This window comes from Gymnoscopelus braueri (genome assembly GCF_963280865.1).
Source record: "Gymnoscopelus braueri genome assembly, chromosome: 9".
Classification (NCBI taxonomy): domain Eukaryota; kingdom Metazoa; phylum Chordata; class Actinopteri; order Myctophiformes; family Myctophidae; genus Gymnoscopelus; species Gymnoscopelus braueri.
Genome location: NC_137610.1, coordinates 33,835,384 through 33,851,666, shown reverse-complemented (window position 1 = coordinate 33,851,666; position 16,283 = coordinate 33,835,384). Strand labels below are relative to the sequence as shown.

The following is a 16,283-nucleotide window of genomic DNA, read 5'->3' as shown; positions in this document are numbered from 1 at the left end:
AGACAGTATATTGTTCAGGTGAGGGACATTTTTGACATTGGCTGTAGGCTACTGATGGATCATCAACCAATAAGACCTTATCATGACGTCATGGGATCGAATCCCAAAGTCTCACTCCACTGTCTAATGCAGTGGTTCTCTAGGGGCCCATGGACCCTCATCGTTCCTTGAGGGGGTTCCAAATGGACCCTTACAGCCAGGTCTGTAACTCTTGAGAGTGTACAAATGGGTTCCATTTGTACACTCTCAGAGTTGTGGGGGTGTTTGAAATTAAAAGGTTTGAGAACCACTGTCTAATGACAGAAATGCCTCAACAAAATCAAACCAAAAAGAAATGTGGCAGACAGTGTGTGGCCAGTAATGTAATGGCAGAGGGCGCCCCGAGGTGGGCTACGGGGGACCTAGAAAAGCCGAATAATACACAAATAAAAAAAACTTTATTTTTTTTTGCAATCGGCTTCTTTCTTTCTTCCGTTTTTCCATGTCATTTCCTGTGATAAAAAATGGTGGTCAAAGCTCCAGCAGGCGACCGACTCGATGCAATAACTACCGGGAGGAGGGGGAGAAACTTCGCGTCGCCCAGGCTGCAAACCCAGTGGAACCAGTGCGACCAGTGAGTCAGCGACCCGCCGGTCAGAGCACAAGGACCGGGGGAGGGTCTGGAGCGTAAGGGGGGGCTTTTTCTCTCTCCAGAAGGTGAGTTGTGTTTTAGTCGCCAATGTGGCCAAAATGAAAATGGCTTCCGAAAACGGCAGGCAGATTGCCAACAGCCTGCAGACTGAAAGCTGCAAACTACGACACAGCGCCTGTTTTATTCACCTAAAAAACACACACCAAAAATAGTCTGTGGATTCACTTATACTGTTGAAATATAGATGTGTTCAAACTTCAATGGAACTCTCTGTCTCTTCCACTTATTGTCTTTGATTCTGTAGTCCTCTTGTTTTTCCTTTTTTAAAAGCCAAACCTGAGACTTCACATCTGGACAAATGGCACGTTTTTTTAGAAGTCTGTCCGATGCGTTGTAACGATCGTAATAATAACAGTAATAACACAGTATACGATCGTTCATCATTATGTAACGCGTGTTATGTTAGTGATTCATGAAAAACACATTGCTCAATCCTGTCGGCCAGGAAACAAAAGGCAAAAATGTAAATCTGTCAACTGGATATATAATTATTATGCGCAGCCTTTAACCTCAGTAACAATGTCTTTATGAAGCGGCGTAAGTTCATTGTTTCTTAAAGCGGAATCCTTGGTAGTCACTCTGTCTAATAATGTTATGAAATATACAGTAAACATGCCAGCAGTGTGTGTTCTATGTTGTGACAGTGAACGTGTGACAGTGAGAGCGCTGACCTCAAGTCACCGAGGCATCCTGGTCTGACAGGTCACTGCATGGAGCCAAAATACTAGTCCGTGCCGTGGTACGTTGTCTCTTGTGAAAAATAACTGATCTACAAGCTACAACAACGCCTTGTTAATCTCTTCCATTTGGCAAGTGACAACGACTATAAATTGATTTTGAGGGCAGGGCAGTGTACATTAGGCTGACTGTTTCTCCGAGACACCTTTTCACTGCAGTCTGTAATCTAAATACTATAGCCTAGATACATTATTCATTAAGTTTTCATGTGTTTGTTTTTTCTGTATTTGAATTTCATCAGAGCCTAGTAACATTGTATTAAATGCATACTGTATGCAATACAGATAGATACAAAATACAAAAAGTAATTGTAAACCCACGTTACAGCAGTATCTCTCAGTGAGTCTTTGGCCATGCATGCTTGCATTATTATCTTTTGCTGAATTTATGCATGCAATTATATATGCAATTCATGTCATTATTTATGCAAGCTGAATGTATGCATGCAATACAGTTAATTCAAATGATTAAGCAAACTCTTAATATATTTTTGGGGGAACTGATTGAGATATTATGGATTCAATAAACATGTTAGTGAAATGCCCTTTAAAATAAATAAAATCCTGTCATAAAATCTTCTAGAGAATTTGTGCCTGTTGGGCAGAAACATTATATCTAAATTTTTCCAACTTTTTGTGGCATAACAGGGCATTAATGTGCCTGAACTCATCCAACTGAGGGCAGGCTTGTCAGCCAGAGGTTGGATATGAGGGCAATGATGAATGCCAAGTGATAATATATCCATCACATAACCTTATTTGTTCACAAAGACAATGAAGAAATAGCTTTTAAACACATGAATCATATAGCCTCCCTTTGCTGGGTATATGTCATATAAGGGGCGGCTATAGCTGAGTGGTTAGTGAGCCCGCCTAGGGAGCCAGAGGCCCTGGTTGCCCCAGGTATGATTCCAGGCCACGCCAGCATATGTGTCGATGAAATGAAATTTGTCCCTGAGCAAGACTCTTAACCCCTAATTGCTCACAGGCCCTCATTGGAAACAAGCCCGCAAGGACTTTCATGAACGTCCTGTTAAATGGAATTCAGTGAAAATAGCAGATCTACTGTACAAGCATGTTGTGAACTTGTAGATCAGCTATTTTCAGCAAAGAGATTTAGTGTAGAGTGAAAAAAGGCAGGACCAAGGATAGGCACCTGGGGGATCACGGTCAAAAAAGTATATGGGGGTTAAGTGGTTAATGAACACTTTAATCAATATTTTAACATTGCTGTCAATGAAGACAAAGTTCATATTTTAATATAATATTGCTGTTATTACCTCACTTCTGGAGATGTCATGCTTAAAGGCATAGTATAGCTTTGCACTGTGTTTACATAGCAAAACAATAAATACATTACCCTCTATACCAGCAGAACAGCCACTGGTGTATAGTGGTGTTTACCTGCAGAGACACATTGCTTTCTCGCTGTATTTTGGTGTTTTCACTGTTGTTTTAGATACATCTGTGATGTTTTTTGGCAACCAAAACAAACAGTGAAAAAACACCAAAATACTGTGAATAATCTGGGCCAGATTTCAGTGGAATATTCTCGGGTTGACGGACTTTGCCCATGTTGTTACTATGCAGTCATTCTGGGAACTGTTGAATGTTAACAGTTTTTTACTCTTTGTTTTGGTTCCATTGCACCCAGATAAACTGTCTCCTCAGCTGAGAATTCTACCTGAAGCTACCGTGTTTGGCGGCAGAGTTTTGGTCCATGTTTGACACCATAGGACTTTTATCTTAATTGTGTCAATTGGTTTACTGCCGTAGTCTCTGTCCTTTTATCACTCTTACATAGGTCAAATAAAAGCATGAGCATGTGATAATTACATTATAATTAGTGACAAAATAATTATTTGTGACGCTTCCTGTCTGTCAACAGAGGGGGAAGTGAAGGGGTTGGAGTAAGGAGACAAACTGCCAATCGACTGTCACCATGGCAACATGATGAGCAACCAGGAAATAGACCTTTGGTGTGAGTTGTCTGTTTGATTGAAATACTTTTATCTGTCATTTACAAACTTACAGCAGTTAATTTGTAGAGATACTCCTTTTCGTATCTCTACCTCGTTCCGTGATCTTTCGAGGATCATGGAAATATTATCTGACTACTGTGTCTCTCCCCTTTGTATCTCCTTACTATTGTTTGATTTTAATGTTGCAGATGTAGGAACTGAATATTTAGTTGTACTTGTTTGAAGTCCGTGTATGAGAGTCCATTAACTGTGTACTGTGTGTGTGTGTGTGTGTGTGTGTGTGTGTGTGTGTGTGTGTGTGTGTGTGTGTGTGTGTGTTTTCAGTCTGTGAGGAGTGTGAAGAGTATTTTCAGAAGGAGTGTCCAACCCACGGCCCTCCCCTCTTCATCCCTGACACTCCTGTAGCACCCGGCAGCGCCAACAGGGCGGCGCTCTCTGTGCCCGGGGGCTTGGAGGTGTTCACAGAGGGAGTAGAGACCGATGTCCGCTGCCTCGATGAAAACATCCCCAGGGGGGCACTGTTTGGCCCGTATGAAGGAGAACTGGTCAACAAGGATGAGTCAACCGGCTTCTACTCCTGGATAGTAAGTACAAGTATTATCTATCCCAGAGTTTCCCAAACGTTTTCAGCTCGAGACCCAAAAGATTGATTTGGTGTGTCCCCGGGATCCAAACTTACAAAAATACATTATGAATTAAAGCCCTATTGCGACGCGTTGTGAGCTTGTTATTTTCACTATTTCTTAAAAGTATTTTTTATTTAGGCCTATGTATTTCTTTCTGAAAAGCTTTTGAATGTATTTATATTTTTGGGGTAGAACACGTTACAAAAAGGGGATATTTACTCCTGACCCATTGTTTGGGAAACACTGACCTAACCAACAGAAAACCAGTAGAACCAGTATACAACACAGTGTGAAAGCAGCCTGTTTAATCACTTAAGCCCTGTGTACTTTGTCTTATTGCTGAAAAGACAATTTTGAAAATGTGCCCAAAATAGGGATGCCAGGGTTAATGTGGTTAATGGTCTTGGCTCTTAGCTGAAGGAGTTATTCAAAGACCCTGGGTGGATGGAAGGATCCATAGACAGACACAGGTCTGTCTATTGATCTATCTAATATTTCTTAATATTTCTTAACTGAATATTTGAATGAATAACATATAAATATCACTTATTGATATAAATTGATATTGTGTTGGATGTTTCTAGGTGGTTGATGCCAATAACACATACAGGTCCATAGATGGCAGTGATGAGGCCAGAGCCAACTGGATGAGGTACACAGCGTCATTGACCATACAAGCCCTGCATGTTTGGAAGTCAGTGCAAGCACAACTCAGTCTCAACAAGTAGTGTCTTTACTGATGGCACAGCTCAGAAGAGTTCATATAAATAGACAAACACCAGCACTCACGGAAATGTCCTTTAGGTACTTTTTATTTAGGTAGCAGCAAACAGATTTGTTTTATCAGAGCCTTCCTCAGAGTAATGAATTGACAGTACATGTGTCTTAGCTGGCATACAGTGGGACCAAATCCAACCACTGTTCTCCCCCTACATTGTCTCACTCTCCTAGTGTCTCCCCTCCCCTCTGTAAAGTCTGTAGTATTAATAGCATCACGACAACCCACATCAGAGGAACCACTCCAGTACTGTGTGGATATAATTGGAGATTTATAAACTATAAACTAGGTTAAAATCTGGAGAACATGAAATAAATCGGAAACTAAGCAAAACAGACATTACAACCAGTAGTTATTTACCTGCACAAGGAGCTCATGTGTTCACCTGTGTGTGTCTATCCGCAGCTAATCTTGCACACTACCAGGCTGATCAGCATCATATTTCTTGCGCACACTGATAACAGGCTAGTCTCTCAAGACAGACGTGTTCCCTCCCACACTTTTTCAAATGCTTTTGCCTAACCTTCAGAAGGTCTGAAAATGAGTAGAGAATAAAACTCATGTCACGTCATATCCCCTCTTCCGTTTTGCACACATTTCTAGTTATAGAAGTTATAGTTGTATAAGTACCAGTAGTGGTACATTTGCTGTAGTTTTCGGATCAGAGCTGATTGCTCTGTAATTCTCATTCATTAAAAATCTGACCTTCTCCTTGTCTGTCTGTCTATCTATCGATTTGTCCGTCCATCTCAATGTATCTGTCTTCCCAGGTATGTGCGTACTTCATCCGATGAAGCTGAGAGGAACCTGACAGCATTCCAACATGCAGGACATATCTACTTCCGGGTCAGTCGGGGGTTAAAGGTTGGGGAGCGGCTAAGGGTTTGGTACAGTGACGACTACATGAGACGGCTGCACAGTGTCTCCCAGCAACGCATCGACCATAACCTGGATGCAGGTGAGACTGAGAAAGGAAGTGGCTATATTAATAACATAATGTCATAGAGCACGCGCGATCCATGCCAGACTTTTGGGTCCAATCCTGATTTTGGAGAGTCCTAGACCACAGATTACCGATGTTTAGACCAATATTTTGTCTAAAAGTAAAACTCACAACGCGTATGTCGTTGTGAGCGTTTATATCGGCTATTTCTTTTTTCTTATATCTGAAAACTTTTGAAGACTTTTAAAAAGTTTGCCTATCACGAATACCCTAGCCTCGATCTCCAGGCTTTTATTGCTTAGTTTTGCTAAAAAATAAAAGCCTGGCCCAACTATAGCCTGTACTGGGTATGAGGAAGTGTTTCATTTCCCAACCAACCAGAGTGCAGTGGGCGTCGCTCGTAATGTTGTGTTAACGGGGCGGGGGTTGACGGACAGATCGGTGAACCAATGGGATCAGGCGCCGTCTCTCGCCGGCTCTATACACACGCCCCTTTATACACGAAATCAGGAGGGTTGCAGCAGGCTACGAATACCCCAGTTACTGGGAATAATCAGGTTATAAATCAGTAAAAATCATTTGGTTATTACTAGTCTGGTTTCTTCCCTATAGCCTACATGGAGATGGCAACATTTATACACTTCTGCATTGATTATTTTACTGTACTGCCGTACTGTTTTAAAACTTGTTTATAAAGTATTCAATCAATCAATTTCAAAGTATTCATTTATTAAAGCAAAAAATGTGCTTTAATAAATGGATCGATAAGTCAATCCTTTCTTATATAGCACGTTCTGTATATTTGAGTAGAATACTATTTGCTTTATGTTAAAGGCATACTAGGTAATGTTTTCAACAAAACTAAAGTTAAATTGTATATCTTTTGTGAGTGGCAAAAGTTTCACTACACCCACTCCATGAATTTCACCCCCGGAAGCCTTTTATTTATATATTTTCTATTGAACGTGGACTGGGGGGACTTTCCCGGGAAAATGACGTTCCTGGCCAACGTCATGACGTCGTGGCCGACGTCCTGGCCGACGTCATGACGTCGGCCAGGAAATACCGCAACGGTTTCCTGTTTGGCCAGGAACTACCGCGCTAATAACAAAAAGGAACCTCACGCTGATTTCAAGAGAATGTAGGATTGGAAGATCGAAAAAGAAAGCACAGCTCATGGTAACTAATGCTCCACTGGCTAAGAGAAACGATCCGTAGATAGTATAAAACAATTAAAAGATCGCTTTTTGAAACGCTTCCGGCTTCCGGTGAAAACGAATGGAATTCTGGGTAATCGAGGACTACGGAAATTGTATGCAGTGACGGTAGTGACCAGCAGAGGTTGCTAAAAATCGTTATTTGTGATTCTGCATTGTACAACTTTAAGTGAACGTGCACAGATGAGGTTGTATCAGGAATACCTGATGAAGATTGAGAGATTGAAAAAATCGAGCAGCAATATTTTTTTTTCAAATGTTGCTGAGAACCAATGTGCAGACTTTATTCTTTTTCGATGTTGATCTGCCATTTGTCCAGCACCTCCTAGACTTTTGATTGGATGTGCATCTCTTCTTGAAAACTCCACCTTGCCTTATTTGTTGTGATCTAATCGACACCCCAGGGCGAGTGCCATCATGAATAACCACCAGCACAATATGCCCTATGCTTGTGCATGACAGTGAAGCTTTACTGCTCATTTACAAGTCACTCAAACTGGTGAAGGACAGAAATGTAAAGATAGGCATCACAGCCAGTCGTAGCTAGTTATAGGAAGTCTAAGCTATAGTCTGGTCTTGAAATTAAACCAGGACATTATTTTAGGATTATAATATGAAGATTCAGCTATATAGTTTTTTTAGATACAGCAAGATAACAAGATTTTGGATGTTGTAGTTTATTGTCTTCCTATACAAGAGGAGAGGTTGAACTTCCTATTATGCATACGGTATCAGTGACAAATCACCAGTACCCTCTGGTGGACAGATATGCAGACACAGTGGTCTCATTACAATAGGTTTGCATCACTTTGTGCCTCACTAGTTACCTTCTAAACTTTTATAAACTGTTAGAGTGCCACTGCATCTCTCACATTTGTCATTGGAATTTAATTAAATTGAATTGCAAATATATAATACATTTTAAAATTAAGACTTAAAATGTTGTTTTTCTCTGATTCAGATTCAGCAACATCCATCTGATTTGGTCATGTCCCATAATATGTAAACCTGTGAATGTGTCAACATTTGTGTCAAATTAAACTAGATCATGTTTTCTTGTAGAATTGAGTGGAAGTGAACTCCAGCTGAGCTTGGTAGCAGCATGTTGTTCTATTCTCTTCTCAGTAACCTAACATCCAGCACCCAATCCTAATTGTACCCCTGAGCCTATTGTAACTCTGGGCCATTAAAATGTATAAAGATGAGATCTGTCATCATGATCTGTTCTTAAATCACAGGCAACAGTTTCTCCATATTACCAGTATAACAAATATTATCAGTTACATACTGTATAAATTATGGTTATATTACAATTCACTGGAAACTGTTAATTCCAATGTTTTTGACATTTCTTTCCAGGTACAGTAGCTGAGGACTGTTTTAGTGTTGAGTTTTAATGAGTTTTTCTCCTTTACTGGTCCCAACAGTGACATAATAAAAGTGTGTTCAGAACTGAGACAGACAGCTAAATTATAGTATTAACAGTATACACCTATATGTGACCTATCTAAAATGGTGTCTAAAATATGCTTTATGAAGAAATACTTCTCGTGAGTTGTGAGGATCTGAGTTCCACTCTGGCTCCTGTCTTGTCTTTTATGTCTGCCCATCTCTCCCCCTTTCCTGTCTCTCTACTACACTCTCCTCTCAAATGAAGCTGAAAATCCCTAGAAAATATCTTTAAGAAATGGAGATAGAAACTAAGATCTTGAGAAGCTACACCACATTAAAAAATGGATCAAGAAACATTCTTTAAAACATTTTCATCACAGAGATAGATGGTTCTGATTGGACTTTTTGAATTCCATTTGTCAGAACCTTTAAGTCCCCATGAAGAGCATAAAAAAAATCCTGGAACTTTTCGCTGCAGGTAAGCACCTCAGGTTTATGTTGAACTTTGTCTTAGCTTCTCCTTTTCCCATACCTTTTTTTTTCTTTGCTTTGTTGAACAGTTATAAACATTGCCCCCGCTACTAGTCCAGTGCTGTGGCCGTTTTAATCAGGTTTATTAGTCTTCATGTACGTTTGGAGCTTTGTGTCGGTACGCTAATGTGCTAATACCACTGTGTTCCAGACCAAGGGACGACATCAGGTGTCCATCTAGGCCTGGAGACAGACACTAAAGGCCCCTGTCTGTGGTCTGCAGCTCTGCATGGCCGACATGTCAAACACCCAGGAGACGGAGAGGCAGACGAACATCCTCCGTCCAAGAAGAAGAAAATCGACCTGATCTTTAAAGACGTTCTTGAAGCTTCCCTGGAGATCGAGCCTTCACATCTCACCAGGGAATGTAAAGTACCAATGCTGGGGCTTGGGTTCGACTCCTCCAGCGCTCACGTTAACCTGCCTCAAATGAAGGTGGAGGAGGAGGAAGAGGAGAAAAAGGGTGAAGAGAAGCCGTCCACGTCCTCCTTCTGTCCCAATTGTGTCCGGCTGAAGAGGAGGATTAGGGAGCTGGAGGCTGAGCTAAGCCAGTTCAGGGCAGGTGGACAGCAGGTGGAGGTGGTTGTGGCCCCGCCCCATCCTGAGCAAGCACCCGTGGAAGACCTGCCAGGTAGGTGGAGCCAGCTAGAGAGGCTGATGCTGTTCGGCCCAAAGCTACAAGACTTTTACATAGGGTTGATCATTACTAGGTATATGCGACTTGTTCAACAGCACGTCAACAGGATATGAACCTGTGACCTTCTACTTTAAACATTAGTCTAGCCTGTTACCTCTTACGTTTCCATTGAAGTGTAGAATAACATAATCGTCAGGACGAGCCCTGTGTGTCTGTGTGACTGTGAATGCTTGCTATGGGATTTCATTTCTAATTTATTTTACTTTATGAATGTGTTTTCTAACTGTTTTCCCTTTGCACTTGTTTTCATTTCATGTTGTGAATGTCAGCTTTCTGTGAATGTCATTTCTAATTTACATTAAATTAATATTTTAAAAGCATTCAAATGTTTCTTCCATTTTATTATTCAAACTCTTAAATAATATTTAAATAATTTGTTATAATAACTTATTATAAAAAAATTAGATACACATGGGTATATTTATTAAGTACAAAGACGTTATAACAATATTTAATTTCATTTTGTTTCAGATTTGCAGTCACTAAGCATTTCAGTTTGAACAGTTTAAAAAAAGTCAGACTCTGACAGTGTTCGCAGGATATTAATAATAACAATAATTTTCATTAAATTTGTTGTAGGTTTTACATTCTGGTTGTATTTCTGTCTTGTAGGAACTGAACCAATGATGCCAGTACCAGTGGTTCTGGATGAAGACGACCAGGACATGGACTCGGCCGACGAATCCATCAGTGCAGAACTTTTGACCTCTGTTGACGACGCTGCCAAACTGGCCTCTGCGTCGGGCCGTAGGATCCGACGGTTCAAACAAGAGTGGCTGAAGAAGTTTTGGTTCCTGCGCTACTCGCCGACGCTCAATGAGATGTGGTGCCACGTCTGCCGGCAGTACACCGTCCAGTCTTCTAGAACCTCTGCCTTCATCATTGGATCCAAGCAGTTTAAGATCCACACTATTAAACTGCACAGCCAGAGCAACCTGCACAAGAAGTGTCTCCAGCTGTACAAGCTCCGCATGCACCCGGAGAAGACCGAAGAAATGTGTCGTAACATGATGCTGCTGTTTAACACCGCCTACCATCTGGCGCTTGAGGGGCGACCTTTCTCTGACCTCCGACCCCTGGCCGAGCTGCTGAGGAAATGTGACCTGAAGGTGGTAGATCAGTATCTTAACGAGGGCGACTGTCAGATTTTAATCCACCACATTGCCCGCGCCCAGAAAGAGGACCTGGCTGAGAAGATGCGTCTGTCTCCGTTTCTTAGTGTAATTATGGATGCCCAGAACGATGAGCTCTTCTCTGACACAGTGGCATTTTATGTCCAGTTCTCCTCCAGTGACGGCTGTCCCAGCACAGAGTTTCTGTCCCTGCAGAGACTGGGCATGACCAGCGTGGAGGGCTACCTCCAGGCTGTGGACCGAGCCTTCGGGGTTCTGGGGCTGAGGTTTCAGGACCAGCCGGTTGTTGGGTTAGGGGTGGATGGAACTAACATCCCGTCTGGAATGAGAGCCAGCCTATACATCTCCATCCAGAAGACTCTGCCCTGGATCCTCTGCCTGCCTGTCATGATCCATCGGCCTCACTTGGAAGTTTTAGATGCTATCAGTGGGAAGGAGCTCACCTGTCTGGAAGACCTGGAGAACAACCTGAAGCAGCTGCTCAGCTTCTACCGCTACTCCCCCCGCATGATGTCGGAGCTACGCTCCAGTGCCCCCACCCTCTCAGAGGAGGCAGAGTTCCTGGGAGACATCCGGGCGGTGCGATGGATTATCGGAGAGCCCAATGTCCTGAACGCATTGATTAAAGACTACCTGGAAGTTGTGGCTCATTTGAAGGAGATCAGCAATCAGACTCAGAGAGCTGATGCTGCGGCCATCGCTCTGACGCTGCTACAGTTCCTGCTGGACTACCAGTCAGTCAAGCTCATCTACTTCCTGTTGGATGTCATCGCTGTCTTCTCCCGCCTAGCCTTTGTCTTCCAGGGAGACTACCTTCTGGTGTCACAGGTTCACACACGCATCCAGGATGCCATCTTGGAGATCGGACAGCTGGTCGACTGCCCCGGGGAGTACCTGCAGGAGTTTGAGGAGAACTTCCGGGAAAGTTTCAACGGCGTGGCCCTGAAGAACCTGCGTGTGGCGGAGTCCAAGTTCCAGTCAATCCGAGAGAAGATCTGCCAGCGGAGCCAGGGCATCCTGTCCCAGAGACTGGACCAGCAGAGCCGGCCGGTGGCCCAAGCCTGCCGCGTCCTAGACCTCAGCTCCTGGCCACGGAGCCGCGAGGACCTGCAGGGCTATGGAGACGATGAGATCTCGCTGATTTTTGACCACCTGGAGACGTTGCCCTCTGTCAGACATGAAGCCCAGGGCCGGACGGATGCGAGGGGAAGCGTGGTGGGGGAGTGGAGGGACCTGAAGGCTGACTACTACAGCATGAACGGCTTCAAGGAGGTTGTCGGTCACATTTCCAGGTACAAGCAGCGTTTCCCTTTACTCAACCGCATCGTCCAGGTGGTGAGGGTTCTGCCCAGCTCCACAGCCTGCTGTGATAAAGGCCGCAACTCTCTACAGAAGATGTGGAAGAACAACAGTCGCTCTAGGCTCACCCTGGACCAGATGAATGACCTTTTGACCCTGGCTGTGAACGGACCTCCCCTTGTCAACTTTGACGGCAAGCGAGCGCTGGACAGCTGGTTTGAGGAGAAGTCAGGCAGCAGCTACTCATTGTCTGCTGAGGTTCTGAGCAGAATGTCAACGGCTGAACAGAAGTCTGTTCTGCACAACGTGGACGTGAACACAGAGTTCTACCCAGATATCTGACTGGGACTAAAAACACAGCTGTCTTTGGGACACTGGTGACTCAGATTAAACTGTCTTTAGGACCCAGTGAACTCTAGAGCCTGCTCTGTCCTAAAGCCATCAACATCACAAAGCGTCTGAAGTCAATAATCCCACATTGGGAGTTTTTTTTCTTTTTTTTTTAAATAATTCCTGGGGTATTTCTATTTCATGACCCAGTAAAGTGGATTGAGATGGGGAAACAGGGTAGACGGTAGAGGGAGTGAACTTCATGCAATAAAGGTCATGGGCAAAAATTTTACCCATGGTGTCACAGCTAGTTCTCTACCTAACACCTTCACCACGCTGTGAACTGGGCTCCAGTCATTGTGTGCTCTTCAGCTTCCTGTGAATGAGAAAACGAGACAGCCATGGTCACTGATCTCCGACAAGTAGACCAGAGACAGTTGTCATGGCAATAAGTTGGCGCTTCTGATTCAAAGTGCTTGCTGTTGCCATGGGAGCCAATCGGCTAATGAGAACAATCAATTAATTGTTTTAAGAGTATTGGAGGCAGCTTTCTTATTTAGACAGCCTGTCTTTTAATGACACATTTAAGAGTGATACATGGCTATATATTTCTAAATGAAATTTATAGAAATCTGATACAGTTGTGTGTGTATATATATATATATATATATATATATATATATATATATATATATATATATATATATATATATATATATATATATATATATATACTGTATAATGTATATGCATTTGAGCCTGTTTTTAAGAGAAGTATTTTTCTTCTGAATTTTATGATTGTGCCATAATGACAGAATGCAAGATCAGAGAAGAAAAGGTGCTAGACTGCTATGCTACCATACCAGGAGCTGTATACATGTGTTTACTGTTGTGATGACTGATATATCCGATAATTTCTTTGAAATGTTTCAATTGGGATTAATGTGAGGTTTCACGGCTGCTCTTCAGTGATGCCTTGGAGCTGCTAGCATGCCAGCCGTTCTTCATGCCAAAGCTAACGTTTGAGAGGATCATCAGGATTATGCAGTCCATATGAAACCCTTCATGGTGATACTCAGTTCTTACACTTTAACGTGACAGGAAGTTATTTGTAGTCAGTTTGACGTGTGGCTCAAAGTACTTCCTGCTCAAAGAACTTCCTGTTAGCTTTTTTTTTTTTTTGCATTAGGATGAAACGTCCACCTGCTTCACGTCATCGTGGTGGCTTGACTTTGTTTTTAGTTTGTTGCAATATTTCAACAGTTCTGCTTTATTATTCAATGACTGAAAGATGATGTTTGCAAAATAGAAGAAAACAATTATCAAACCTGTATCAATGTCTTTGCTTTTGATAGATAATTCACTTTTTGCACGTTTTTATCGTATGCATGTTATGATTATAAACAGACCAAAATGTTTTAAAAACCACAACTTTATTTTAGTATTTGGAGATAAAGGATGCAGTTTAATGTGATTGGATGGAATGTTACTTCGATGAGGTGTACAATGATGTCACTTCCTCTATATGGGTAATTAAGGCTCATGTTGAAGCTTTCTTTCAGAATCCAAAACTATTCTATGTCTGAATGCAACATGTTTTCTCTGCTGCTTGTTCTTATAATGAACTCTGACCCTTTGGTTGATTGTACACTGACTCCAGATGTGGGTGGAGTTTGATTAATGCTGTTTATGTTCACTTTTCTATTTGTTGTTTGTTCGTGTTTATGCTGGTTGGGAATTATTCAGAACTACAATAGTCCTTTATTGTCATCAATGATATTGTTTTGACTGAAAGCTCCTTGCTGATGATCCCTGACTTCTCAATATGATGTTTCCTATTTCAAATGCTTACAACATACATTTTTAAATATATCTCATATCATGAAGGTTTGCTATTGATACTTTGGCTTTTATTTAGCAAAGTATGATAAATCATTACACTGTATGAAAAAAGGGTAGGATATGCACATCCCCACAGTTTTTTTAAACATGGCGTTGGACCCAAAAATAATCAAGTGAAGAAAAAGGGAATGTCCCCACACGATAGCTGCTCTCCTGTCTTTTCTATTTATTTAAACCAAACAACAACGTTTTGCACATGCAGGGTTACATCAAGTGAACTTGATGGAGCCCTGCATGGGCGAAACGTTGTTGTTTGGTTAAAATAAAAATAAAAGATGGGAGAGCAGCTATCGTGTGTGGACATTCCCTTTTTCTTCACTAAATCATTACACTGTTCCACAAAGGCAAAGAGCAGTACAACAGCAAACAAATATACAGTATGTACAGTTTTTTCACCTGCATTTTTGTATTGCTTTTTCTTAATTTTTGTTGGTACAGAAACATATTTCTGGTTGTTTTACTGCATGTCCTCTATAATTCAGATAAGAACAGGATTTAAATCAAGTTGAAGTTGAAGTTGAATAAGTAATTTAAGTAGTACTTAGAGGTAATGTTTTTGAGACATTGAGAACTAAGAACTAAAACTTTAGGCCCTGACGAGTGTTAAAAGTCTCCCTCGCTGCTGTAGAATGTATTCATATTTGACCTCCACAGCATCAGAGTAGTAGAGTAAGCTTCAGTTCTTGGTTTGGTATAAATTAGCTGTTAGTGTAGATAAATTAAAACCAGAAAGATGAGCTGGATATTGTGTCCTGTTCATATATATTGTGACAAGATGTTAGTTCAGCTCCAAACCTCACCTATCGTTTATATGCCTTAAAAAAACGAATCACAATTAATTGATTTTCAATTGGTGGTGAATATGCACTTTTATGTGGAAAATAACATAGTCATCCAAAGTAAACACAGGTGCTGTACAGACAGAATGTTCAATGAGAAAGAGTAGTACTTTAGACACTCGAACCAGTAATGTTATTGGTATGAGTGTCTAAATAAATGCATTGTGGGAGCTAATCTGCTGCATTGCATACTCCATCTCTGACATTAATATGCACTTAGATACAGTATTACTGTATTTTTCACCAATACTCTGAATCATTTGTTCTGATTGCATTTGCAGCCATTTAAAAACTAAAAAGTGACTTTTTGTGAAATCTCAGCAGCATCATCTATTCTACACAAATCCTCTGTGTTAATTGGATGGAACCTACAGGTATATTTGGTTACAATTGTACATTGCAAAGTTAAATTAGTACTGAGGATGTTACAGTCTAACTCAAATTCATGTGCACATATTTGGATGATTGAACCTTTTTTGGACAATTTGGATGAGCACAGGATTTTGGATTAAAATGTGGAATATGGAACCTAAATATCAATTCTGGCTCTATAATCTGCTTTGTAAAGAATATAAATAATGGGAAATTATTGATGAATAAAATATTTTCCATGGTAGTCCCTTTTGTTTTTAAAATGTGCTTGTGTGTACAACGTTTTGAACTATCTTAAGCTATAAAAGATCTTGCATTGTCAAACCAAAGAAAAAAACGCCATCACCGTCTCTCTGTCTAACAAGTCTATAAATTGAGAGCTTTCTGTGTGTCCTGTCTTGGCGGTTCTGGAGGTCTTTGTGAGACCCACTACAACCCCCCCTCTGTCCTCTTAACAGGGTTGTGTATACGTTCAACTCAGAGCTGTCTCCCAGCAGTACATCAATGTTAAAGTCAGAGAATGAAATGAGCTTTGTCCTGGAGGAGGGAGTCCTCCAACGAAAGCCTTGTTGAACAGAAATGTAGGTTTCTGTTGGGGCAGGACAAAAAATTTCTCTTTCATGGCAAGCAAATTGATGCCTATTAGGCCGTGGACCCCCATTAGTTTGTTGTTAGATTAGATTTAGTATAGAACTGTCTAATATTGTTTAGTGAAACCTATAAAATAGTGATTCTTATCTATACATTCTCTCACTGGACTAACTTCTAGCCACTGATGTTAATCACTTTAATCTGGTGTCCCTATTTTGGGCAT

The 16,283-nt window shown here is 41.4% G+C and overlaps 1 protein-coding gene across 3 annotated transcripts; it reads left to right on the top strand.

Annotated features, from left to right (window-relative positions):
• The first annotated feature begins 504 nt into the window (after positions 1-504).
• Positions 505-13,014, top strand: prdm11 (PR domain containing 11). 3 transcript variants are annotated; one of them, XM_080436791.1, is made up of 8 exons: positions 505-696; positions 1,336-1,430; positions 3,317-3,409; positions 3,735-3,994; positions 4,621-4,688; positions 5,585-5,772; positions 9,049-9,528; positions 10,207-13,014. In XM_080436791.1, exons 3-8 carry the CDS (start codon positions 3,379-3,381, stop codon positions 12,366-12,368), a joined length of 3,189 nt encoding a protein of 1,062 aa, XP_080292917.1. In that variant the 5' UTR covers positions 505-696; positions 1,336-1,430; positions 3,317-3,378; the 3' UTR covers positions 12,369-13,014. The 3 variants fall into 3 exon arrangements, with proteins under 3 accessions (XP_080292917.1, XP_080292916.1, XP_080292918.1); XM_080436790.1 differs by lacking the exon at positions 1,336-1,430; XM_080436792.1 differs by lacking the exons at positions 1,336-1,430; positions 9,049-9,528.
• The last annotated feature ends 3,269 nt before the right edge of the window (positions 13,015-16,283 follow it).